The 24,879-nt window shown below is 43.5% G+C and overlaps 1 protein-coding gene and 1 long non-coding RNA gene across 2 annotated transcripts in view; one reads left to right on the forward strand and one right to left on the reverse strand.

Annotated features, from left to right (window-relative positions):
• Positions 1-14,588, forward strand: part of LOC116976786 — a 30,664-nt gene extending 16,076 nt beyond the window's left edge. The window contains exon 2 of the long non-coding RNA XR_004413053.1: positions 14,066-14,588. This is a non-coding gene — a long non-coding RNA (uncharacterized LOC116976786). The remainder of the gene's footprint in view (positions 1-14,065) is intronic.
• Positions 14,589-16,483: 1,895 nt separating this feature from the next.
• On the reverse strand, positions 16,484-21,350 carry LOC116977292 (probable G-protein coupled receptor 139). The gene is made up of 3 exons (XM_033027789.1): positions 21,266-21,350; positions 20,387-20,509; positions 16,484-17,385 (listed from the first exon to the last, which is right to left on the reverse strand). Exons 1-3 carry the CDS (start codon positions 21,348-21,350, stop codon positions 16,484-16,486), a joined length of 1,110 nt encoding a protein of 369 aa, XP_032883680.1.
• Between the last annotated feature and the right edge of the window lie 3,529 nt (positions 21,351-24,879).

The following is a 24,879-nucleotide window of genomic DNA, read 5'->3' on the forward strand; positions in this document are numbered from 1 at the left end:
TGAGAACATTCTGAGCCTTCTCCCCTTGTTATAATTGTTACTGAGACCTCACTTCACCCAGACACCTAAACTGTTTGAAGCTTGAATCCAACCATTATAGGGTTCACCACTATCAAGAAAAATTCAATTGGGATTACAAAAACATGATCAGATGTCCCAAATCTGTTCCACCATCTGTAAGATTATTGTAAGATAAACGCAAAATACTGGAGTTATGTCCCTGTCCCACTTAGGAAACCCGAACGGAAACCTCTGGAGACTTTGCGCCCCACCCAAGGTTTCCGTGCGGTTCCTTGAGGTTCCCGTAGGTTTTTGTCAGTCTCCCTACCTACTTCCACTACCTGCAAACTCCGTCAACCACCTGAAACCTCAGGGAACCGCACGGAAACCTTGGGTGGGGCGCAAAGTCTCCAGAGGTTTCCGTTCAGGTTTCCTAAGTGGGACAGGGGCATAACTCAGCGGGACAGGCAGCGTCTCTGGATAGAAGGAATGGGTGGCATTTCGGGCCGAGACCCTTCTTCAGACTTTATTGAGATGGAAATCTCCATTTGACTGGATAAGTGCAGTGTCAATAATCCTCAAGGAACTCAACAAAACAAAATGGCCCACTTATTTGTAGTGAGCCAGTACAGATTAGGTTCATTTGGTGAGACTGTAAAAGAAAAGAAGCAAAATAGTGTAGATTGAGGCAATGCTACTATTTTAAGGGTTTTTATTGCTTGAGTATATTTCAATATTTTTAAAGAGCAAAAAAAAAAATCATCCTTTTCTAAACACTGGATAGATTTATTAACATTTTATATTTTGGGAATGTTTATATTTTTAGGATGCCTGCAACAAAAACTTTCAGCAACATTCACAAACATTTAAACATTTCAAAGGTTTTTTAATGTATCAAACTATCAAAGCTTATCAATGTTTATTTTTAAAAGCATTTAAACAAACAAACAACAGTAAAATGATTAATAAACAGAATCTGTGTCAATCTGAGCTCTAACATTGAGCTCTCCATGCTTTAAATCAGGAAAGACAGGAAAATCAGCATATTTAATTGTTGGCCATTAATTTTGCTGAAAAGGTCATAGCAAATGGCCGTCAGTATGATGTAACTATCTTGAAGAAACAAAGAACTGCAGTTGCTGGTCTACCCAAAATATACAAATCGCTGGAGTAACTCAACAAGTCAGGCAGCATCTCTGGTGAACGAGGATTGGTGATGTTTTGGGTAGGGGTCCTTCTACAGAATGAAGAAGCGTCCCGACCCAAAACATTGCCTATCTATATTCTCCAGAAACGCTGCCTGACCAGCTGAGTCACGCCAGCACTTTCTGTCCTTTTTTGAGAAAGCTATCTTAATTTGCATGTGCTTCTAGCAACCCTGACGAAAGATAGGGAAGAGATGGATCAGATATATCCGTGGAGGCTGGGGAAGCAAGCGTAGAAAATGCAGCCCTCCCTGATTGAGATATATGAATCATCATTAGACACGGGTGAGGTGCTGGAAGACCGAATGGTGGCTAATGTTGTGCCTCTATTTAAGAAAAAGAAAAACCTGGGAGGTACAGACTAGAGAGCCTAACAACTGTAGTAGGTAAATTACTGGGGTGGATTCTGAGGGATAAAAGATATACTGTATGTGCATTTGGATGGACTGCATTATTAGGGATAGTCACAATGGTTTTGTATGTGGGAGATCGTGTCTTACAAATCTGATTGAGTTTTTTCAAGAAGTAACCGAAAAGATTGACTGAGGGATAATCGTATAGAGATGTATAAGATCTTGAGGGCAATTCATTTAACCTGAGTAGAGGAATCAAGAACTAGGGGACATTGGTTTAAGATGAGAGGGAAAAATTTAGTAGGAACCTGAGTGGTAATTTTTTCACAAAGAGGGTGATGGGTATATGCCAACATTTGAAAATGAAAAATCTTACTCTGAGTGCGCACGTTGACGGAGTGCGAGCGCCGAATCAATACTGATTTTCAGGTACTAGAATACTGAAATGCTCTGACAAAACTTGGCAGCTCTATTGCGATATCGGCAAACTACTAATAAAAAGCCCTTAAAATCCAGGAGCTAAGGCGGGCCCCTGGACCCACCTTAGGTGCTCGCACTCCATCTATCGCGCACTCAGAGTAAGATTTTTCATTTTCAAATGTTGGTAGGTATGATTATGTGATTGGACACAATGCCCTTGGAGATACCGGGTGATTGGACGGGAATTTTAAGGGAAGCTGGTCGGTGATTGGACGCAACCCCCTTAGCGACAGAGGTTGATTGGTCGTTTTTTTCCCCTTATTTCAAAATCGTACTGTTCCGATTTTTCACACCTTTTTAACTTAAAAATCGAAACAAATGCGATAAAATTTGACTAGTTGGCAGGTATGGTATATGTAACGAGCTACCATAGAAGGTCATTCAGGCAAGTACTATAACAACATTTAAAGAACATTTGGACAGGTACATGGATCAGAAAGGTTCAGGAGGAAACAGGTCAAATGTGTGCAGGTGGGACTACTGTAGCGTAGATGAAGCATTTTGGTCAGCATGGGCAAGTTGGGCCGCATGGCCTAATTCTGTGCTGAATGTTTCAATGATTCTGTAAAATGTGTTCCTTCATTACTTCACCTGCATTCTATTTGTAAGAGTTCCCTGATATATTGGAAGGTGCCCGAAGACAGTTTCTTTAATTGTTATTTGGGTGACATTTTACAGCATGTTACACTTTAAAGCAAAAATGTGAATAGACACTAGACAATGGACAATAGGTGCAGGAGTAGGCCATTCGGCCCTTTGAGCCAGGTCTGCCATTCAATGTGATCATCGCTGATCATCCCCAATCAGTACCCCGTTCCGGCCTTCTCCCCATATCCCCTGACTCCGCTATCTTTAAGTGCCCTATCTAGCTCTCTCTTGAAAGTATCCAGAGAACGGGCCTTCACCGCCCTCTGAGCCAGAGAATTCTACACTCACAACTATCTGTGAGAAAAAGTGTTTCCTCGTCTCCGTTCTAAATGGCTTACCCCTTATTCTTAAACTGTGGCCCCTGGTTCTGGACTCCCCCAACATCGGGAACACGCCTCTAGCCTGTCCAAACCCTTAACAATCTTATATGTTTCAATAAGATAGCCTCCCATCCTTCTAAACTCCAGAGTGTACAAGCCCAGCCACTCCATTCTCTCAGCATATGACAGTCCCGCCATCCCGGGAATTAACCTTGTAAACCTACGCTGCACTCCCTCAATAGCAAGAATGTCCTTCCTCAAACTGAACACAATACTCCAGGTGTGGTCTCACTATGGCCCTGTACAAATGCAGAAGATTTATCCTAAATTATTATCCTAAACTGAATGATTTATCCTAAATAATGAGGCTCTCTCTGATGAGAGGTTTTTGCTTCGGACAGTAATCACTGAAGTCATCTGAAATCGAGCATATATAATAGTGAATTGTCTCCATGTTTCAAAGGCTCAGATCCACAGAAGTAGAACTTCAAGATGTGTACAATCATTGCAGATCAACAACCACAGTTTGACTTTTAGTATTAAGACTCATACCTTGAATCCACGTGGTCTGAAGTAATGGCGCTTACTGAAAATTACGCTCTGCCAAGTTTTGCTTTTTTTCCTAAAGCTCCGCCCACTGAAGCGCGGTGCATTTTTTTTTTTGCGAAATGTTTTTATTAGAAGCATAATAAATAAAAAATTGTAACAAAATACAAACATTTCTTGTATATCAATCATACGTTGCTAATAGGTGGGAATCCAGCTATCAAAATAATAGTGGTCCTCCTTTATCAGTTGTATATTAACTCTGCTTCTATTTAGTTTTTTTTTTAAGAAAGTGAGAAAAAAAAAAGGCATGATAAATAAGAATGGAGTAATTTACCAATAATACAACTTTGGAGATAGGTCCGTAAGTTATAAAGCATAACTATTAATCTAATCCTGAGTTCGAGCTGCAGTCAGATTCTCGTGCTGGACCAATTTACCCTTTCAAAAATTCAATAAATGGAGACCATATTCTAACAAATAATTCTTGTTTGTCAATTAAGACAAGTCTAGTTCTTTCCAAATGTAAGGTCTCGGACATTTCCATAATCCACATTTTAATTGTGGGGGTTATAGGACCTTTCCAAAATGTTAATATTAATTTTTTCCCAGTTATTATACCATAATCAAGAAAGTTTCTTTGGCTTGTTGTAAGTCTTAGGCTTTGTTCTGATATTCCTAATATTATTTGTTTTGAGTCGGGATCCAATTGGGTATTGGCAACTTCAGAAATTATTCTAAAAATATCCGTCCAGAAATTTTTTATTTTTATACAGTTTACAAAGGTATGAGTTAAGTTAGCCTCTAAATGCTGACATTTATCACAAATAGGAGAGATATGTGGGAAGATTCCATTTCATTTTGGTTTAGAGTAATGTAGTCTATGTAATATTTTAAAGGTATTAAAGAGTGTCTGGCATTTAAATATTTTTTCAACTAAAATATTAAGACTGTGTCTCTCTCCATAGATACGACTCAACCTGCTGAATCTTTCTAATATTTTCCGTATTGAATAATCTTGCCATTAAATTTCTAATCATTAAAATCACATTACTCAAAAGCATACAAGCTAATGATCAGCAGCATGTCACCATGCTCATATGATGATCCTCATATTGGTGCTCTTGACTGAGGTTCCGTCTCTATACTACAAATCTCTCACCACCTAAACAATGAACCTTTCCAATTAATTTTACAAACTTGAATTGTTCGCAAGGTTAGCGTGTAATGTTACTGCCATTGGTATTTGCTTTTTACAGAGTCTTTGTAGTTACCTGTCCAAGGTTCATGGTGCATCCATGGCCGTCCGAAGGGGGGGTGCGTGGGGTGCGACCGCACCCCCCTTTTTTCCCCCTTAAGAAAAAAATCACAAAAAAAAAAAAATATATCGGTAAAACAAAAAAAATTCGCGCTTCCACTTTGGAAACGGCCAGTTCTCCGTTCTCCCGTCGCCGGGTCCACGCCACCCCCGCTGACCCCCGCTGGGCCCACGCCACCCTTGCTGGGTCCACGCCACCCCTGCTGACTCCCGCTGGGCCCACGCCACCCCCGCTGGGCTCATGCCACCCCCGCTGGGCCCACGCCACCTCTGCTGGGCCCGCGCTATCCCTGCTGGATCCACGCCACTCTCGCTGACCCCCTGCTGGGACCACGCCACCCCCGCTGGGTCCACGCCACCTCCGCTGACCCCCGCTGGGTCCACGCCACCCCCGCTGGGTCCACGCCATCCCCGCTGGGCCCACGCCACCCCCGCTGGGTCCACGCCACCCCCGCTGACCCCCGCTGGGCTGACGCCACCCCCGCTGGGCCTGCGCCACCCCCGCTGGGCCCACGCCACCCCCGCTGGGCCCACGCCACCCCCGCTGGGCCCACGCCGCCCCCACTGACCCCCGCTGAGCCTCCACTGACCCCCGCTGGGCCCCCGCAACCCCCGCTGGGCCCGCGCCACCTTCATCTTTGCCCCCTCCCGCCAGAAAGAGGGGGGGATGTTAGAGGGGGGAGGGGGAGAGAGAGAGAGGGAGGGGAGAGAGAGATGGGGAGGGGAGAGGGAAAGGGGGATTATCTTTAGTGAGATTGCAAAATTAAGTTATGTTTTAGAGCTATTATATTTTCTCCTCCACATGAATAATATTAAACAATATCAAATAATATCTAACAATTGGAACGGCTTTCTTTTCCTTGATAACAATACTGAAAAATGTGAATTCCATAGTTTGTGACATAAATACACATTTTAATGGGATCATTATATACAGATGTAACATTTCCATTTTGAGATCGGGGGGAGGGGGGGGGGGGGGAGGGCATCAAGCCGATAGCCTAATCGTTAAAGAGTTAAAAGATAGCCTAATCGATAAAGAGCTGAGAAGAGGAATCAGAGCTGCCAAGGAAAGGTACTCTGAGAAGTTGAGGAGCAAGTTCTCAGCTAGTGACTCTTCTTCAGTTTGGAAGGGCATGCAAGAAATCACCAGCTATAAGAGGAAAGCCCCCCACTCTTTGGACAATCGTCAGCTGACGAACGACATGAATGAGTTTTACTGCAGGTTTGAAAATCAGAAACGTAACCCTGGTACCCCTTCCCCAACAAACACAGCCAGACCCCAGTCTGCAAAGAATGGACCCTGCACCCTCTCCTTCCCATTCACCACTTCACACCTACTTAAGGCAAGACTCCAGTATGAAAAGAGTGGACCCTTTCCCACCCCAACCAACACTTCACACCCACTCACAGCCTGACCTCTGTCTGCAAAGACTGGGCCCTTCCACACCCACCCCACTCCAATCACCACTTCACACCCAATTACTCATTTTTAACCAGTCCCTGCAAAGATGTACTGTCCCTGCCTGCTTCAAAGTCTCCACTATTGTCCCTGTACCCAAAAAGGTAAGGATTACTGGTCTTAAAGACTACAGGCTTGTCACACTGACCTCTGCAGTCATGAAGACCGTTGAAAGGCTTGTGCTGGCCAAGCTGAAAAATATCACTATCCCTCTGCTGGACCCTCTGCATTTTGCATAGATCTGTGGATGACGCAGTCAATCTGGGCCTGCACTTCATCCTCCAGCACCTAGACCGCAGGGGACCTAGGCGAGGATTTTGTTTTATTGATTTTAGCTCTGCATTCAACACCATTGTGCCAGAGCTGCTACGCTCCAAACGTTCTGAGTTGACTGTGCCTGAACCCCTCTGTCGGTGGATCACCAGCTTTCTGACAGACAGGAAGCAGCATGTGAGGCGGGAAAGCATATCTCGGACCCGCAAACGCTCAGCATAGGAGCACCGCAAGATGCGTACTCTCCCCTCTCCTCTACTCTCGCCACACCAATGACTGCACCTCCACAGACACCTCTGTCAAGCTTCTCAAGTTTGCGGATAACACAACCCTGATTGGACTGATCCAGGATGGGGATCTCTGTACCCTTTTCAGTTTGACATCTTTCCTATAACATGGTGCCCAGAACTGAACACAATATTCTAAATGCGTGTCTCACCAACGTCTTATACAACTGCAACATGACCTCCCGACTTCTATACTCAATATTCTGAGTGATGAAGGCCAAAGTGCCAAAATACTTTTTGACCACCTGATATACCTGCGACACAACCTTCAAGGAACCATGCAACCATCAACCATTTCTCTGCCCACCTGGCTAATTGATCCAGATCCTGCTGCAATCTTTCACAACCATCTTCACTATCTGCAAAACCACTCACTTCTGTATCACCAGCTAACTTGCTAATCTTGCCCTGTTCTGTGATGTTTCACAGAGTGCTGGAGTAAGTCAGTGGGTCAGACTGAGTATAGAAGTTGGGAGGTCATGTTGCAGTTGCATAAGAAGTTGGTGAGGCCACATTCAGAGTATTGTGTTCAGTTCTGGGCACCATGTTATAGGAAAGATGTCATCAAACTGGAAAGGGTGCAGTGAAGATTTACGAGGATGTTGCCAGGACTAGAGGGCCAGAGCTATAGGGAGAGGTTGAGTAGGCTGGGACTATATTTCATGGAGCACATGAGGATGAGGGATGATCTAATAGAGGTGTATAAAATCATGATTTGAATAGCTACGGTTGAGTCTTTTGCCCAGAGTAAGTGAATCGAGGAGCAGAGGACATAAGTTTAAGGTGAAGGGCAAAATATTTAATTGGAATCTGTGGGGTATGTTTTTCACACAAAGGGTGGTAGGTGTATGAAACAAGCTGCCAGAGAAGGTAGTTGAGGCAGGGACTATCGCAACATTTAAGAAATAGTTAGACAGGTACATGGATAGGACAGGTTCGGAGGAATATGGATCAAATGTGGGCAGGTGGGACTAGTGCAGATGGGACATGCTGGGCCGAAGGGCCAGTTTTCACACTGTATCACCCTATGACTCTATCTTTCCCTCTCAAACCCATTCTCCTGCCTTCTCGCCATTACCTCTGACACCCGTATCAATCAAGAATCTATCAATCTCCTCCTGAAAAATGTCCATTGACTTGACCTCCACAGCTGTCTGTGGCAATGAATTCCACAGTTCACCACCCTCTGTCTTAAGAAATTCCTGCTCATCTCCTTCTTAAAGGAATGTCTTTTAATTCTGAGGCTGTGGTCACTGGTCCTAGACTCTCCCAATAGTGGAAACATCCTCTCCAAATTCACTCCATCCAGGTTTTTACCAGGCTGGGACAGACGGCACCAACTTCACACCATGTCCCAAAGCTTGTGTCCTGTCCTGCATCACCCAAGGCAGCAGAGACGTTCTGGAGAGGGCAAGCACCGTAACAAAGTAGCTCACGATGGTTTGGGTAACATTCAGGAATGTCTATGCATGTCACATCATGAATATTACTGAAGAACGGTCTTGACCCGAAATATAATCTATACCTTTTCTCCAGAGATGCCGCCTGACTCACTGAGTTACTCCAGCACTCTGTGACGTCACCTATCCATGTTCTCCACAGATGCTGCCTGACCCGCTGAGTTACTCCAGCACTCTGTGAAACGTCGCCTATTGATCTTCTCCGCAGATGCTGCCTGACCCGCTGAGTTACTCCAGCACTTTGTGATTATTTTCCCTTCGCCCATCTGCCCAAGTCCATTCTCCCCCCTCCTTTCCTATGTTCCTTTCCACCCATAAACCTCTCTCTGCCTTTACATTTCACTCCTCTTTCAAATCTGCTCTACTTATCTACATGCATTTTTCTTCTTCACTTTTTAGTCATAGAATGATGCAGTGTGGAAACAGGCCCTTCAGCCCAACTTGCCCACCGACCGACATGTCCCATCTAAACTAGTCCCACTCACACGCGTTTGGCCCATATCGATCTCAATCTGTCCTATCCATGTACCTGTCCAAATGTCTCTTAAACATTACAATAGTCCCAGCCTTAACTACCTCCTCTGGCAGCTCGTTACATACACCCAGCAACCTTTTGTGTGAAAAAGCTACCTCTCAGAGCTTTGCGCTCGTGATGTGCGCAGCGCGCACATTATTTCACATTAAGTTTTTTGTAATCCTGTTATGCCACCCCCCTTTTTGAAAAGCTTTGTACGGGCCTGGCATCCCCACTCCCAGCTATCTCACTGATCATCATATTTTGGGGATAGTCTTTTCCAGCAGGGTTCCACTTCTCTGCTCCTCATCAAATCCTCATTGAAGACATGGCAGTATGGGCAGAGCTACTGGATGATGTCCACATACCTGGATTAATGGTCTGATGACAAAACCTAGAACCTCACAGTGGAAACTGAGGGAGATAAATTGCTAAATAAAAATGATTTACATAAAAATTGAATGAAAAGTTAAACATTAATAATGCTAATTATTAAAGTATTTGATTATCATAAATTCTGTTCAGTTCATTCATGTAATTCAAGGGATGGACATGTGCAAACATCATTTGTTTGGCCGGCAGGTAACTCCAGTCCCAGTACTGAGTCGACTGTTAACAAAGTTCTGAAATGACCCAAGAAGCACAGCAATTGAAAAAATCTTGTAGGTATGAGCCTTTTCAGACACATTTATCTCCTGAAAATGAATAGAAAAGCACCTTACACAACAAACTGGTCTTTTGATTCCAGCCAAAACAAGTGTCCTAGAAGGTTTAATTCCGTTCAACACGTGAAGCCCTCCAGGTCTGAAAACAATGGAGATAGCCAACAGCCCAGGCAGAATTAATGGTGAGAGGAAAAGAGCTAATGTTTGAGTTTTATGAGTTTGAGTATTATCAGAACTGGAAAAGGTTTGAGATATAAGTTTCAAGCAGGTCAAGAGAACAGATGATAGGAGAAATTAAATGGCAATAATAAACCTAATGCAAGAGAAAGAGAGTTGAAACATAATGGACTTTAAGTGGAGTGGGATTCATTTCTACGTGAGTTCCCTATCTTTTTTGTTCTATAAATGATATATTTTACAACTCTCATTTTACCACATTTCAATAAATATTATTGAAACTTTAAATTCTTGACCAAACACCTGTGGTAACAATATTTGAGGTGTTAATTCATAAATTATTTTCAGTCATTAGTTCTGTCCCTGACCACGTATTTTATAAAATATACAAATGCTGGGGAATTTATAGATTATGTCCACAACAAGCTTTTGCTGTTGAGGTACACCATAAGTTATTTGGCCTTCCTCTCCTCAAATTCTTGCAGGGTATGACAGTACAAAATTCATAAAAATAATACCTCTGCATTATCACTTCAGACTCAGCGATATGTCGGCATGAAGTCAAAATAATGTTTCCTTGTTCCCTAAAAGCCATAATCCCTGGGTAATTCCAATGTAAGGGTCAGACATCTATGTGTAATAGTCACCTTATGGGACCCAGTGCTAGTGGGTCTAATTTATGTTGGAGCAGTGTTTTCCAATGAGAATACTCTGGGAATGCAACAGATATCCATTTCACTCATAGCAAATTCTCCCTGCAGTATCAAAGTGGGCTGGCTTGGCTTAGAATTGCTATCAATGTCTTCCTGGGAGGCTGGCCAGCTTGTAGCTCCTTATAAGTTGGTGGTAGGCCCCTTCTAACTGCATCTTTGAAGGAAAGTTCTCATATGATGTCTGAAGATGGGTCGCGGCCCGAAATGTCGCCCATTCCTTTTCTCCAGCTGAGTTACTCCAGCATTTTGTGTCTTCCTTTGGTAACCTGATGTACATAGTCACCGCCCCACAAATCACACTGACCACAAGGTGCTAGTTACTCACCTTTTCCTGCTGATTGCCACTGTGGCATCAATCCACATTTAATCTTTCCTGATAGAAAAAATGGAATGACTTTCTGATTTTTCTCTGTTCTACATTATAAGAAGAACAAGACTGCACAGAATCAGGTGCAGAAAAGACATATGAGGATGTTACCAGGACTGGAAAATAGTGGCTATGAGAAAAGATTGGATAAACTATTGTTTTTCCCCCCATATGCAACAGAGGACACTGGATGTGAGACTTAATTAAAGTTTATATCATCAGGAGAGGCCTGGACAGAATAAATGGGAATAAGCTATTTCACCGCGAAAAGACTCATAACCCAGGAAGTATAGATTTAAATACAGTTTGCGAAAAGTCATAATTCCAAAAGCAAATTCATTCATATCTCGTGGAGCCTCTGTAATTGTCAAGAGTCAAGAAAGTACAGAGTGTTTATTTGTCATACGTATCGACAATGGAACAATTACATTTTCCTTATAATAGTTTAACAAGCCCATAACTCAATACACACAGATAATATATATATACTAATCGAGAAATTCAATAAATTAATAACTGTAACACTAGTGCAAAAAAACAGATCAATTTCAGATCAATTCAGTATCACAAAGTTCGTAGTGTAACCAAAGACACAGTCAACAGAAGTTCAAAGATGCTGAGAATGGTGTTGTACAGTTAAAGGCCCTGATGTTTGCTGGGGAGAAGCTGTTCTTGAACCTTGTGGTCACGGTTTTCATGCCTGTATCTTCTTCCCAATGGTAGGAGTGAAATGTGAGCGTGGCCAGGGTGAAGAGGGTCGTTGATTATATTGGCTGCCTTTCTGAGGCAGCGTTTCCTATAGATCCCTTTGGTGGTGGGGTAGTCAGTACTTGTGGTGGAGTAGGCAGTGTCTACCACGCTAGCTGAAGGATTGAAGATTGGTGAGGGAAATAAATCTCGCAGTAAGTGGCAGAAGTCTAGATCTTCCTGTCTGAAAGAATAGTAGAGACAGAAACACCGATTATATTTAAAAGAACAGTGACCTGCAGTCCTACACATCAAATGGTGGAAGGTGGGATTAGGCTGGGTGGCTCTTTGTTGACCAGCACAATCTTGCATTAGAAATGTTTCTCTTATCAACCATCACAAAGTTTTCCTGCAAAGTGCACCACATATTAAGAAGTTTTGCTTCAGTATATTTTGATCCGCTTCAAATTAAGTGACACGTTCAGGCAGTGAAAAATATGGCAGACAAATTGTTTCAGTATTGCTAAGGAGTGAATTGTGTCAGAAGTTGTTGCAAGGGAACAGGTTCAGGGATCCGGCTGATAGAACAAAAAAAAGGCTCACACCAGTTACAGTATAAATTAAGTTTAGAACCCCAAACATATCTGTATTATCAGAACACCCTCTAGAAGGCATTCCTCTGAACCACTTGATTTCATTTTACTAAACATTTTCTATTATATTTGTCAGATCCGACAAATAGAATTAAAAATGTTTAGTTTCCGTACTGTAGTGGTTATCACATTCGCCTGACAAGCGAAAGGTCACGTTCAATCAGGCCGTGCCACACTGTCTGATGTGCACGCTGTTTCTGCACTGCTTGTGGTAGGGGACATGGGTGGTTCACCCAGCTTTTGCAGTGTTTTGCTCAGGATGTCCAGACATTCCCGGACATTCTTCGAAAGCATCTACTTGTTTTCGTAAGTATTCGGAATGCTGTGTTGCTAATTTAGCTGACAACTCCATTTTAGCTGCAAATGGGATGGGGGTGTGATGCGGACTGATTGGACGGGAAAGGCCATAAAGGACTGTAATTGGCACCCTTCCAGAGCAGGAGAGAGCCCCAGCCTCGGACCGTGTCATAAACGGTGCCAGGAGATCAACAACAGGTCACTAACCCACGGCGCGCTTTGCGGTGCACTCTGAGTTTTGCAAACTCCCGTACACACATACATGAATCTATTGTGCCTTATTTTGTAGTGTAATAAAATAACTTGTTATACAAACTATGATGCCTGAATCCGGTGATTTATCTAACACAACAGGAGTGAATATCGGCCTGTAATGGTCCCACAACTTGAGACAATAGATGGATGGAAACACTCAGCTGTATGAGTAGAAACTGGTTAAATCAGATTGGTTTGGTTCTATTTCAAGCCCTACTCTGAAAATGCATTACTTTAAAGTTATGAGCTATCAGAGTTCTTGAGGTGTGGTTTTCAGATTCAAATGTTCCACAATATTGTCGTTTGTGAGACCCTATGTGGAAAATCTCTCTGTAGACAGTCGGGACTACTGAAATACCTTGACCAATTTCAATTTCAATGTGATAATGCTTCAAAATGGAAACAGTTTAAATATGACATGGAGGAGACATTCATGATGCATTGTAGTAGCCAGTTATAGGTGTTTGACAACGTGCAATTTATGCTTCAACGCATCTCATGACATGGTCTGCTGTTGCCTAAGTTACCCCAAACTCCACCATGGCCGCAACAATATTTCCCATCCAGACGGCTAACTTTGGTCACATGATCCAAATGCCTGAGATGAGGTTCTACAGGTACACTGATGATTCTGATCAGCACAGCTGTACCCTTCCTACTGTCTCCAAATTGTCAATGGTTCAATTCGAAGTCTGAAGAAGGGTCTAGTCACTGCCCCACCAATCACACTGACCACAAGGTGCTAGTTACTCACCTTTTCCTGTTGAAAAGGTTTGAGATGTACAAAGTTTTAAGCAGAACAAAAGAATGGATGATAGGAGAAATTAAATGGGAAAAGTAAACCTAGTGCAAGCGAAAGAGAGTTGATACATAATGGACTTTAAGTGTAGTGGGATTCATTTCTACGCAAGTTCCCTAGTATTTTTATTCTATTCCATTATATATTTTACAACTCTCACGTTACCGCATATCATAAAGGTTATTGAAACTTTATATTCTTGACCAAACACCTATGGTAACAATATTTGAGGTGTTGATTCATAAATTAATTTCAGTCATTAGTTTTGTCCCTGACCCCGTCTTTTATAAAATATAGAAACGCTGGGGAATTCATAGATTATGTCTACAACTAGCTTTTGCTGTTGAGGTACAACATGAGTTATTTAGCCTTCCTCTCCTCAAATTCTTGCATGGTATGACAGTACAAAATTCAGAAAAATAATACCTCTGCATACCTGATGTATGTAGTCACTGCCCTACAATCACACAGACCACAAGGTGCTAGTTACTCTTGCTGATTGCCAATGTGGCATCAATCCACTTTTAATCTCTCCTGAGAGAGAAAATTGAATAACTTTCTGATTTTTCTCTGCTCCCCATTATAGGAAGGACAAGAATGCACATAATCGAGTGCAGAGGAGACATGTGCGGATGTTACCAGAACTGGAAAATAGAGGCTATGAGAGAAGATTGGATAAACTATTGTTTTTCTTCCCCCTATGCAACCGAGGAGGCTGGATGTGAGACTTAATTGAAGTTTATGTCATCAGGATTGGGCCTGGATGGAATAAATATGAATAAGCTATTTCACCCAGAAAAGACTCAAAACCAGGAAGTATAGATTTAAATACGGTTTGAGAAAAGCCATAATTCCGTAAGCAAAATCAAGCAAAACCTCGTGGAGCCTCTGTAATTGTCAAGTCAAGAAAGTCAAGTGTGTTTAATTGTCATAAGTATCGACAATGGAACAATTACATTTTTCCTTATTATAGCTTAACAAGCCCATAACTCAATACACACAGATAATATATAACAATCGATAAATTCGATAAATTAATAACCATAATACTAAATCAAAAACACAGATCAATTTCAGATCACTTCAGTATCGTAAAGTTCGTAGTGTAACCAAAGACACAGTCCACAGATGTTCAAAGATGCTGAGAATGGTGTTGTACAGTTAAAGACCCTGATGTTTGCTGGGAAGAAGCTGTTCTTGAACCTGGTGGTCACGGTTTTCATGCCTGTATCTTCTGTACCTAGGAATACCATGAGACCATGGCCAGGGTGATGAGGGTCGGTGATGATGTTGGCTGCCTTTATGAGGCAGCGCTTCCTTTAGATCACTTTGATGATGGGGAGGTCAGTACCCATGGTGGAGCAGGCAGTGTCTGCCACGCTAGCTGAAGGATTAAAGATTGGTGCGGAAAATACATTTTGCAGTAAGTGGTCTCCTAATTTGAGGAAGGACATTCTTGCTATTGATGGAGTGCAGTGTAGGTTCACCAGGTTAATTCCCAGGATGGCGGGACTGACATATGATGAAAGAATGGATCAACTGCACTTATATTCATTGGAATTTAGAAGGGTAAGAGGGGTTCTTATAGAACATGTAAAATTCATAAGGGATTGGACAGGCTAGATGCCGGAAAAAGGTTCACGATGTTGGGGGAGTCCAGAACCAAGGGTCACAGTTTGAGAATAAGGGGTCAGCCATTTAGGACTGAGATGAGGAAAAACATTTTCACCCTGAGAGTAGTGAATCTGTGGAATTCTCTGCCACAGAAGACAGTGGAGGACAATTCACTGGATGTTTTCAAGAGAGAGTTAGATATGGCTCTCAGGGCTAACTGAATCAACAGGTCACTACTTGGCGGCACGCCTTGCCATGCAATCGGGGTTTTGCGAATGCATACGCGGTTACGTGAGTCTATTGTGTATTATTTTGTAGTGTAATAAAATACCCTGTTATACAAACTGTGTTGCCTGAATCCGGTGATTTATCGAACACAACAGGAGTGAATATTGGACTGTAATGGTCCAACACCTTAAGACAATAGATGGCTGGAAACAGTCTCAGCTGTGTGAGTAGAAACTGGTTAAATCAGATTGGTTTGGTTCTATTTCTATGCCTTACACTGAAAATTCATTATTTTAATGTTATGAGCTATCAGAGTTCTTGAGGTGTGATTTTCAGATTCAAAGGTCCCACACTATTGTAGTTTGTGAGACCCAATGTGGAAAATCTCTCTGTAGTCAGGACTACTGAAATACCTTGACCAATTTCAATTTCAATGTGATAATGCTACAAAATGGAAACAGTTTAAATATGACATGGAGGAGACATTCATGATGCATTGTTGCCAGTTATTGGGGTCTGACAACGTGCAATTTATGCTTCAAGGCATCTCATGACATGGTCTGCTGTTGCATGAGTTACCCCAAATTCTACCATGGCCGCGCCAATATTTCTCATCCAGACGGCAAACTTTGGTGACATGATCCAAATGCCTGAGATGAGGTTCTGCAGGTCCACTGATGATTCTGATCACCACAGCTGCACCCCTCCTACTGTCTCCAAATTGTCAATGTCTATGAAATGTGTTGCCTTGGACAACCAGAGCCAAATACAACTGTAGTGCCTCACTGGGCAGAATGAGTATATTCACCATGTAAATGAACCGCCTACTTTCACCCGTAATATTGTCCTCCCAGAGGTGATTCCTGATGAAACCCTGATCCTTGCATTTGTTGCCGCCAGACCTGCCAATCCTCCCCCCTCCCTCTTTGCCTGGGTTTTATTGGGAGAAGTCTGACATGGTTTAGGTGGCCATAACCAATATCAACTAATTGGACCCAGCTATTACCAATGATACTGGGGATCCACCTCTCCTGGTCAGTCAGCCAGTGATAGGGATCAGAGTGGCATCCAAGGGAGGGGGCGCTGTCACAATTCACACCGAGAAACAGTGGGAGAATAAATGAGACTGAACTGGAATAGTAGCTCTGACGTAGTCGGTGCTTCACCGAAACCATGCAACAACCGCGGTGAATGGGTACATTAGGGCATCCCACAGCTGCTCTCTGAACCGAGTCTGGGACACCACATAAATACAGGTGTTGGTGCAGCAGCTCAGAAGCTGCAACATGTAGCCTGTTTGTTTAGCGATGTAACTGGGGTCATGGACACTCGTGAAATCATAAACATTTGCAATCCTCCAGTAGAGGAAAAACAGAACATTCGTCATCCATAAAAGTATAAAACTGCCTGAAATGGTGAGGAGCAAAATGATGGATTTCCTTCTCTTCACCATCTCTGGATCACGGTGATCCTCATTATTGTTGCATTGCTGTAGCTTCCTGCGGATTCTGCCTGACACCAGAATGTGTCTGACCGTCAAGGCATTGAGCAGCAGAATCAGGAGGAATGGAAGGAAAGGGGTTAAAATAATAGAAAGGCAGTCAAAAGCCACCCAGGCACTTTCCGTGTAAAAGTTCGATAAGGTTTTCACACCCCAAGGTACATTGTCAACAATATACTCAGGCTCATATATAAAATACCAAGGGATGTTCTTCAGACTGAGCACCACGCTCACTGCTGTTAGAACCACTGTGGCAGTTTCCGTGGTACAATATTTTGTTCTCAGCTTCTGACAACAGATGGCAACAAATCGGTCGAAGGTGAAAGTGACGGTGAACCAGACAGAGACATCGGTGGCTGCAGAGAGCAGGACGAGTATGAGGGAACTTGCAGGAGTGGTGTCCATGTAAGTTCCCGGGAAATGAAAAGGAATGATCGTGTACAGTAGCACATCAGTGAAAATGACCATCGAATCCGCCATTGCCATGGCCACCAGGTAGAGATTGATACACCTGGAGAGTCCGCACTTTCCTCTCGACAGGATCACAATGGCCATGAAGTTGACTACAACAAATGCAAAACAGCAAGTAAGTCATTGATCAACATCCCAGACATGAAGGCAATTCCAGAGAGCAAGGGATTACATGGGAATGTGAGCACCAACAGATCATTCATCCATTCACGGTTCATCAGCCATTCAATTAATAAATTCCCCGGTTTTGTCCCAAACACAAAATAAGGATCGACCTAATCTGGCTCATTCTTGCCCGATTGGTCCAATCCTAGTCACTAACAAAACAATGCCGGGTATTATCAAGCAACCATTATTCACAAATAAAGTAATTTGTTTTAAATTCACTACGGTTACTCTTTCCAGACCCCATTCCCACCTTGGTACAAACATGAAGCAATGTTCTATATTCTAAACTGAGGTTTCGATGTTATTTGACATTTTTGACAGTGTGATATTAAGGTTCTGTGGTAAACTGGAGGTCAATGGGCTTCATGGGGAAAGACTCCTCTGTGTGGAATTGCCCCACCTCACCCACCGGATGGTTCGGGTGGGATGTTTCAATACATTTTCTGCCAATTTCCAGCACTCCCTCACTTTCATCTTGTCCATCCCTGATTCTTCCTTTCATTTACAGCTTCCCAGCTCCATCTCAGGGGTTATGTTAATGGCGAATATCCATTAAATATCCCAAAGCTACTTAATTACAGTCCTGACCCTGCTTCCATTCCCCTAGCATAGTTTAGTTTAGTTTAAAGATACAGCATGGAAACAGGCCCTTCAGCCCACCAAGACCGCGCCAACCAGTGATTCCTGCACACTAACACTATCTTACACACACAAGGGACAATTTTACATTTACACCAAGCCAATTAACCTACAAACCTGTACGTCTTTGGAGTGTGGGAGGAAACCGAAGATCTCGGAGTAAAACCCCACAAGTCACAGGTAGAACATACAAACTCCGTACAGACAAGCACCCATAGTGAGGTTCAAACCTGGGTCCCTGGTGCTGTAAGGCAGTAGCTATAACGCTGTACCACCGTGCCGCCCCATAGTTTCTCCACTCTCTCCTTTGCATCTGTTCTAGTCTTGACATCTCACGTAACAGAGCTTTCAATTATGTTCCCATATTCCTAATTATGGTTTTCCCTCTGTCAGTGCCAACAGGGCTCTCATTACAACTGGTACATACTGTGTATTGCTACCCTCACTCCCTCCCCTGCCGCTGAGGCCAAGTATAGGGAACTTCTTGCCTTCACTCTCCTCACTAGCTTCCACTTTCAATGATCATTGTCCGCAAATTCCACCCGTTTAAAGTGATGTCTCCACCAACCTATCTTCACTCCGCTTCCCTTTTCAACATTGGGAAAGCCTACTCTGAACTCGCAGTCATTGATTCCTTGCCCTGCTTTATTAAGACATAGGATTAGAATCTCATCTTCTCACTGGGAATGTAACAGGTTTCAAAAGCCAAAATCAAATTCAACCATTTCAGATAATCAGTCCTTTTGTATTTCCTACTTCAAACAGTTTCCTTCTCTCCTCTAATGGTCATCTCAGACCTAATTCATCTCCTTCCATTGACAACTCCCTCACACACATGTATTACTTTTCCTGGCTTTTACCATTAGATTCAACCCTTCTGTGTCCACTCATGCACTCCTGGTCTCCAGTCTAATACACACCTCTCATGAAGCAAAAGCACAGAGTGGTGGAACCATTCAGTTGGTCAGGCAGCATCAGTGGAAAGAAAAGCAGAGTTCATGTTTCATGTCCACTACAGTTTAATTCTCCATCCCACTCTGACCTCTCTGCTCTAATTCCTTGCCCTGTCCCAAACTAAGCTCAGGGAACCCACCTCTTTTCCTCTGCCCTTTTCACCTTCATCTAAAATTAAACTTGTTCTCCATTTGTCAATTTCTTGGAAGCATATGGTGCAATACAAACGTAGTAACGATCCGTTTCAGGGCTGGGTGAATGGTGGTCAAGAAAAACAAATTGCTATCTCTCCTTTATTCTTCTGCTTTCTACCACTGCTTCTTTTCTCTTCATTTTCTTTCTTTTCCCATTTTCCTTTTCTCACTTTCTGATATCACACACGTTTCTATCTCTTTTCTATTCTTCTCTGTCTCCTTTTTATTGTATAAAAAATGTATTAAATAAATAGATAGATAGATAGATAGATAGATAGATAGATAGATAGATAGATAGATAGATAGATAGAGAGATAGAGAGATAGATAGATAGATAGATAGATAGATAGATAGATAGATAGATAGATAGATAGATAGATAGATAGATAGATAGATAGATAGATGAATAAATAGATAAATAAAATTAAAAACATGATTATTTCAAATTTCCTTCCAATCTGATGGCAGGTCACTGACGTGTATCATTGCCTCTTTCTCTGCAGATGCTGCATGAGTATTACCAGCACTTTCTGGTCTTGTTTCATATGGATGCCTGGATGGGCTGTGGGGCTGGAACGGGGGAGGTCATGGAGGGATTATTCACCAGGGGTGAGAATTTAGGATGTAGGTGAGAGCCACCGAGTTGGCACGTGTAGGATTGGTGGGTGGAACGCAGGAAGCAGAATTTTTGGTGTCCTTACTTATGGAAGTTAGGAGAAGGAATGCATTTGGACAGGCAAGTCTATAGGGAACAAACAGGAGGAAGAAGGAGATTCAACAGCAGATTGGGTTGCTTGCTTGTTTCCTTCTGATCAGGCAGTTGCAGACCAGGGGGACAGAGTCAGTGGTTGAGGAACGGATTTTGTGGCAGAGATTGCCACAGTGTGATCTGTACTCTGTACAACGCATCTGCAGCTCCAGGCTCATCAGAACAAGTATTTGGACAAATCCAAGCACGCTTTTCACTGTACCTCGTTACTCGAGCCAATAAACGAAACTAACTAACTAACTAAACTAAGGAAACACAAGACCAGAGAGGCCATAGAACGAAGCGACAGGTGTGTCGATCAGTTACAAGATGATTGTTCAATATTTTAAGATGCATTTACCAAACGTACATCAAGAGATATTGGCTTACCTGGAATTCCCACAGCTGCAATAACAGGGTAGTAAATGTCTTCTATCTGATGCAGTATTGTTGCCTCCCGCATGTTTGGTGGAAGGTGATGTCTTCTACTGGTGATGGAGGGAAGTGCACGATCTGATTACAAGATTGCATAGAGAGGAGCAGTGCATTTATTCAGGAGTGAAACTTCCCTGGAGATCACACAGTTGCATCATTATTATTATGAAAAGGTTCGTTGACTAAAGCAGTAGACCATTAATAATACAACTTGCCTTGGAATGAGCTACAATTGGCTGGAGCCTCCTCGCAAGATGTTCCATGGAAAGTGTAATGAACCGTGAGAGGAATATCAATGATATTTCAAATAAAGGCAATTTCATTCCTATCTTGATTTTTTTTTTGTCTTACAAGCTCTTTAATATAATTATTCAATGGCAACAATACTAAAATCATTTTTGTACAGAGCTGCCCAATATATACTCAATATAACATTAATTATTTTCTCAATTATAAATGGGGAAGTCTGGATGAATTCAAGGGGGGAGATCATTCTGTGGAGATAAATAAAATTAATGCTTCAACTCCGTTACTCTTCAGCTGAACTGAGAACAGTTTAAATCTGTCTGCAGAACCAATCTTTCCATGGCCAATGAGCAGCCATTTGGAGGTGATGTTAGTTGTGAAAAAAAGCAGAAAGCAGAGATTTATTGTAAAGACAGCTTTTTTAAGTGTAGTGTAGTGTAGTGCCCGTCTCTTTGGGAGATTTGTTTTGTGAGGATTGTGATTATTTTTCACAGGAGTTTGAAGGTTTGACTGAGGTGGAGACAGCTGCAAGAACGTGGGGGTGAGACTGCGAGTCAGAAGCTGATAAAATTGACATTTCGATGTTACCTTGGGCGAAGTCCAGCCCCACCTTTTTTTGCTTTGCCATGGTCAGTCGGTTGCTGTAAGGTTTAGTGGCATCTCCGACTTTCATGGGTCTTAGGCTCGGCTTACAGCATCTCCTGAGCTGCTGTGGTATTGTCATAGAGACACCATCAACGAGGCACGTTCCTTGCATTCCTGGACTACACGCACTGATCTCAATCTCTTCTGTTTAAGAAGGAACTGCAGATGCTCTGCAGATCCACCTCTTCCTTTCTTCTTCCTGCCCCCCACATCAGTCTGAAGAAGGGCTCGACCCGAAACGTCACCTATTCTTTCGCTACATAGATGCTGCCTCACCTGCTGAGCTTCTCCAGCATTTTTGTCTATCTTCAATCTCTCCTGTGCTCTGATCTGCGGAAAGGCGTTTGCTAACGTTTTGAGACAATTAAATGGCTAAATAATCTTATGGGGGGTTGATGTTCTGTTGAGCTCTGCAGTGTAGCTGCTTCATCACCCACTCCTGTTCCCCGGTCACTGTGTGGAATGTTAACCTTTAGGAGTGGTGTGAAAACCTGTGTGCACCCTGACATGAGTATTGATGCTGTGTAAAGTCAATGGCTGGAGTTGTTGGCCCTTCAGCCGTTGTCGCAGCCCCAAAGATGTCAGGAAAGGCAGTTCTGTCCTGAAGACTGAGCAGGGGATGCCACTGGCCCAGATTAAGTGGGTCACTGTAGGTGGGATTTTCCTGCCAGTGGACCCACTGGGGGCATTTGTAGGAATATTAGTCTCCAACATCCCACCCTTCAGATCCAATGAGTTCCTTCTCCCTCATCTCTGCCCTCTGGGGGTGTGCAGTCAGATATTACCCCTATCTCACCCAGTCTTCAAGAGAACAGCCTCGATCATGTCCTTTCATTTTGATGCCAGCTGTTCATGCTGCTAGTGTGGGACGGAGTCACTGAGGGCCATTTTGTTGTCCAGTTTGAAGGGGCTGTTTATTCAGATGTTGGACCATGCACTGTGTCATGCCTGTACAGAAGTGGGGCACCTTTGATAAAACTGCCCTAGCCTCTGGGCCACAACTTCCACCCCAATAGCCCAGGATGGTACCTCTAACCCTCCTCTCCTCCCATTGCAGTGGACACTGGGGTAGAGCATGTCGCAAGCCAGTGGGAGGGGGGAGTATTCTGGGATAAGGCAAAGAAGAGAACAAAATATCAAAGGGTACCTACCATTACCAGCTGAGGATTGACCAGCTGTTACAGCCGGCAGCCCGAGTGATAAGTCTTCTAGGTTGATGGGTGGCCCTGCAGCCTTGAACCCAGTGCCGGGTTTCCAGTTGTCCCTCTGAAATCCGGGGGAGGCTTCAACTGTAGCCTTGCAGAGGGAGATCACTCCAGTCAGCGTCCTCTCCAGTAACATTTACAGCCTCCCAACTCTGAGCTAGCAGTTCGAAACCTGACTGCTTCTGGAATGGGGGCATTTGTCTAGTGACAAAAGATTATGATAAAGACTAGACCTGTAGTCCCTGGAATTAAAGGGGATTTTGATGAAATGTAAAAAATGAGAGGTAAACTCGTGTCATCTTGTGACTAACATTTAGTTTAGTTTAGTTTAGTTTAGTTTGGAGATACAGTGTGGAAACAGGCCTTTCAGCCCAGCAAGTCCATGCCGACCAGCGATCCCCGTACACTAACACTATCCTGCACACAAGAGACAATTTACAGTTTTTACCAGAGCCAATTAACCTACAAACCTGTACGTCTTTGGACTGTGGGAAGAAACCGGAACACCCGGAGAAAACTTACGCGGTCATGGGGAGAAGGTATCAACTCTATACAGAGAGCACCCGTGGCACCAGCAACTCTACCGCTGCTCCACCGTGCCGCCCCCACGTGTCTGGAACCAGGGGTCACAGAGTCATGAGAAGGGGTTGGCCAGTCAGGACAGAGTTGAGAAGAAATTTATTGACCTGAGCTTGGGCTCAGGAAGTGTTGTTGCAGCTCACTATCGACAGCCCCAGCAGCCTCATGCTGGAAATCGCGGTTGTCCTATTTCTGGTGCCTTTGGATCCCTCATTAAAAAATTGTGAAAATGGCCAAAGGAGCGCAGTTGTCATGGGTTACAGGCCGAAACGGGTAGTAAATGGAGAACTGCATTGTTCCTAAGAGGATCCTGCTCCCTCAAGGCAGCTTCTGAGGTTTTCCACTGACCAAAAACCCTTTGAGGCACACTGCTCATGGCAGTTTATACACAGCAGCACACTCCGTGGGGCCATGGATCAGACGACCATTAGCTTTGGTGACGGAAACCTGGACGTGCTAGAGGCAGGTCTGTGTGCTGAGGCAGGGAAGTGGTGGATGCAGGTGATTCAGCCGGACATGAGAGGTCTTTCTAATTTCAGAACTTTCATCAGGTGTAATTACTACAAAAAACCTGAGATTGCCATTCCTCCTCCTTCGAGACCAGGACTGAGCTGCTGAGACAAGTCAGAGATTGCCAGCTCCACTGCACATGTCCCTGCTAGTGAAGAACAGCGCCCCCATGCGGTCCTGGACTTTCTTCCCAATGTAAATAAAATATATAATGTGAGTACTGCCAGTGTCGGTATGGTCACTGCTGAACCAGGCATCATCCCTGATATGTTATATATTTCTATCAGATCTCTCCTCAACCTCAAACGGCAGCGAAAATAATCCAAGATAGTCCAATTTTGCTTTTAATCCAATTTGATTACCTTCTAATCTGGGCAGCATCTAGTTAAACCTCGTCTACACTTTCCTCAGACTTTTGATTTAAGAGACCGTGTGGAAACTGTCCCTTCTGCCAGGTTCTGTTTCCACACTGTTTCCAAAGGACAGATAGCCAGTCTATTGTAATGTGAGGGGGTGGGGTGGGTGGGTAAATGATGGGCTCCATCTATCACCTTCCACCCTCTGTCCCACCCTGTCTTATACTGCTAAATACTGGCAACCTTTCCTCTGCTAAGGCTCAACCCAAAGCATCAACTTTAAAGCATTAACCTCCACATGTGCCGCTTGACCTCCTGAGTTCTTCAAGCGTTTTTTAAATTCTCAATTCCAGCATCTGCAGTGCTGTTTGTCTTGGGTATGAAGGAACTGCAGATACTGATTTAAACCAAAGGTAGAAACAAAAAGCTGGAGTAACTCAACGGGACAGGCAGCTTCTCCCATTTCTTCTCTCCGGAGATGCTGCCTGTCCCACTGAGTTTCTCCAGCTTTTTGTGTTGTTTGGCATCATGTTTTGGTGCAGCTGATGCTGCTCCTGGCACTGCTCCTGTAGGTGACCCATTTACACGGCTGAAACTGCAGGTGATGTGGGGGGAGGTATTGTGCTACAACTGCTAGAGGCCCACAGTATCCCATCAATGGTTGTTGGGCCTGCTCTGAACCTACTCCATTCAACACACTGGTGGTGCCACTCAATACAACAGAACACTTTCTCTGAACAGGGAGTTGTAGTGAGAATGCCTGGCGTGCGATTAGTCTGTAGATAACAAATAGTTAATAGGGCTTTGCTTGGTAATAAGAGACGGTGCGAAATGCTGTGGGCCCCTGCTATCGATAGATAATACATCGGGTAGATGCACAGAGTCTCTTGCCCAGAGTAGGTGAATC

This window comes from Amblyraja radiata, chromosome 9, assembly GCF_010909765.2.
Source record: "Amblyraja radiata isolate CabotCenter1 chromosome 9, sAmbRad1.1.pri, whole genome shotgun sequence".
NCBI lineage: Eukaryota > Metazoa > Chordata > Chondrichthyes > Rajiformes > Rajidae > Amblyraja > Amblyraja radiata.

Excerpts from the sequence above, each read along its gene's own strand:
- LOC116977292 (XM_033027789.1), bottom strand. The coding sequence starts at position 21,350 with ATGAAAGTCGGAGATGCCACTAAACCTTACAGCAACCGACTGACCATG. Across the intron at positions 20,510-21,265 it reads GGGGCTGGACTTCGCCCAAG|ATCGTGCACTTCCCTCCATC; the intron begins GTAACATCGAAA and ends TCTTGTAATCAG. Across the intron at positions 17,386-20,386 it reads TGCAGCTGTGGGAATTCCAG|TCAACTTCATGGCCATTGTG; the intron begins GTAAGCCAATAT and ends CATTTGTTGTAG.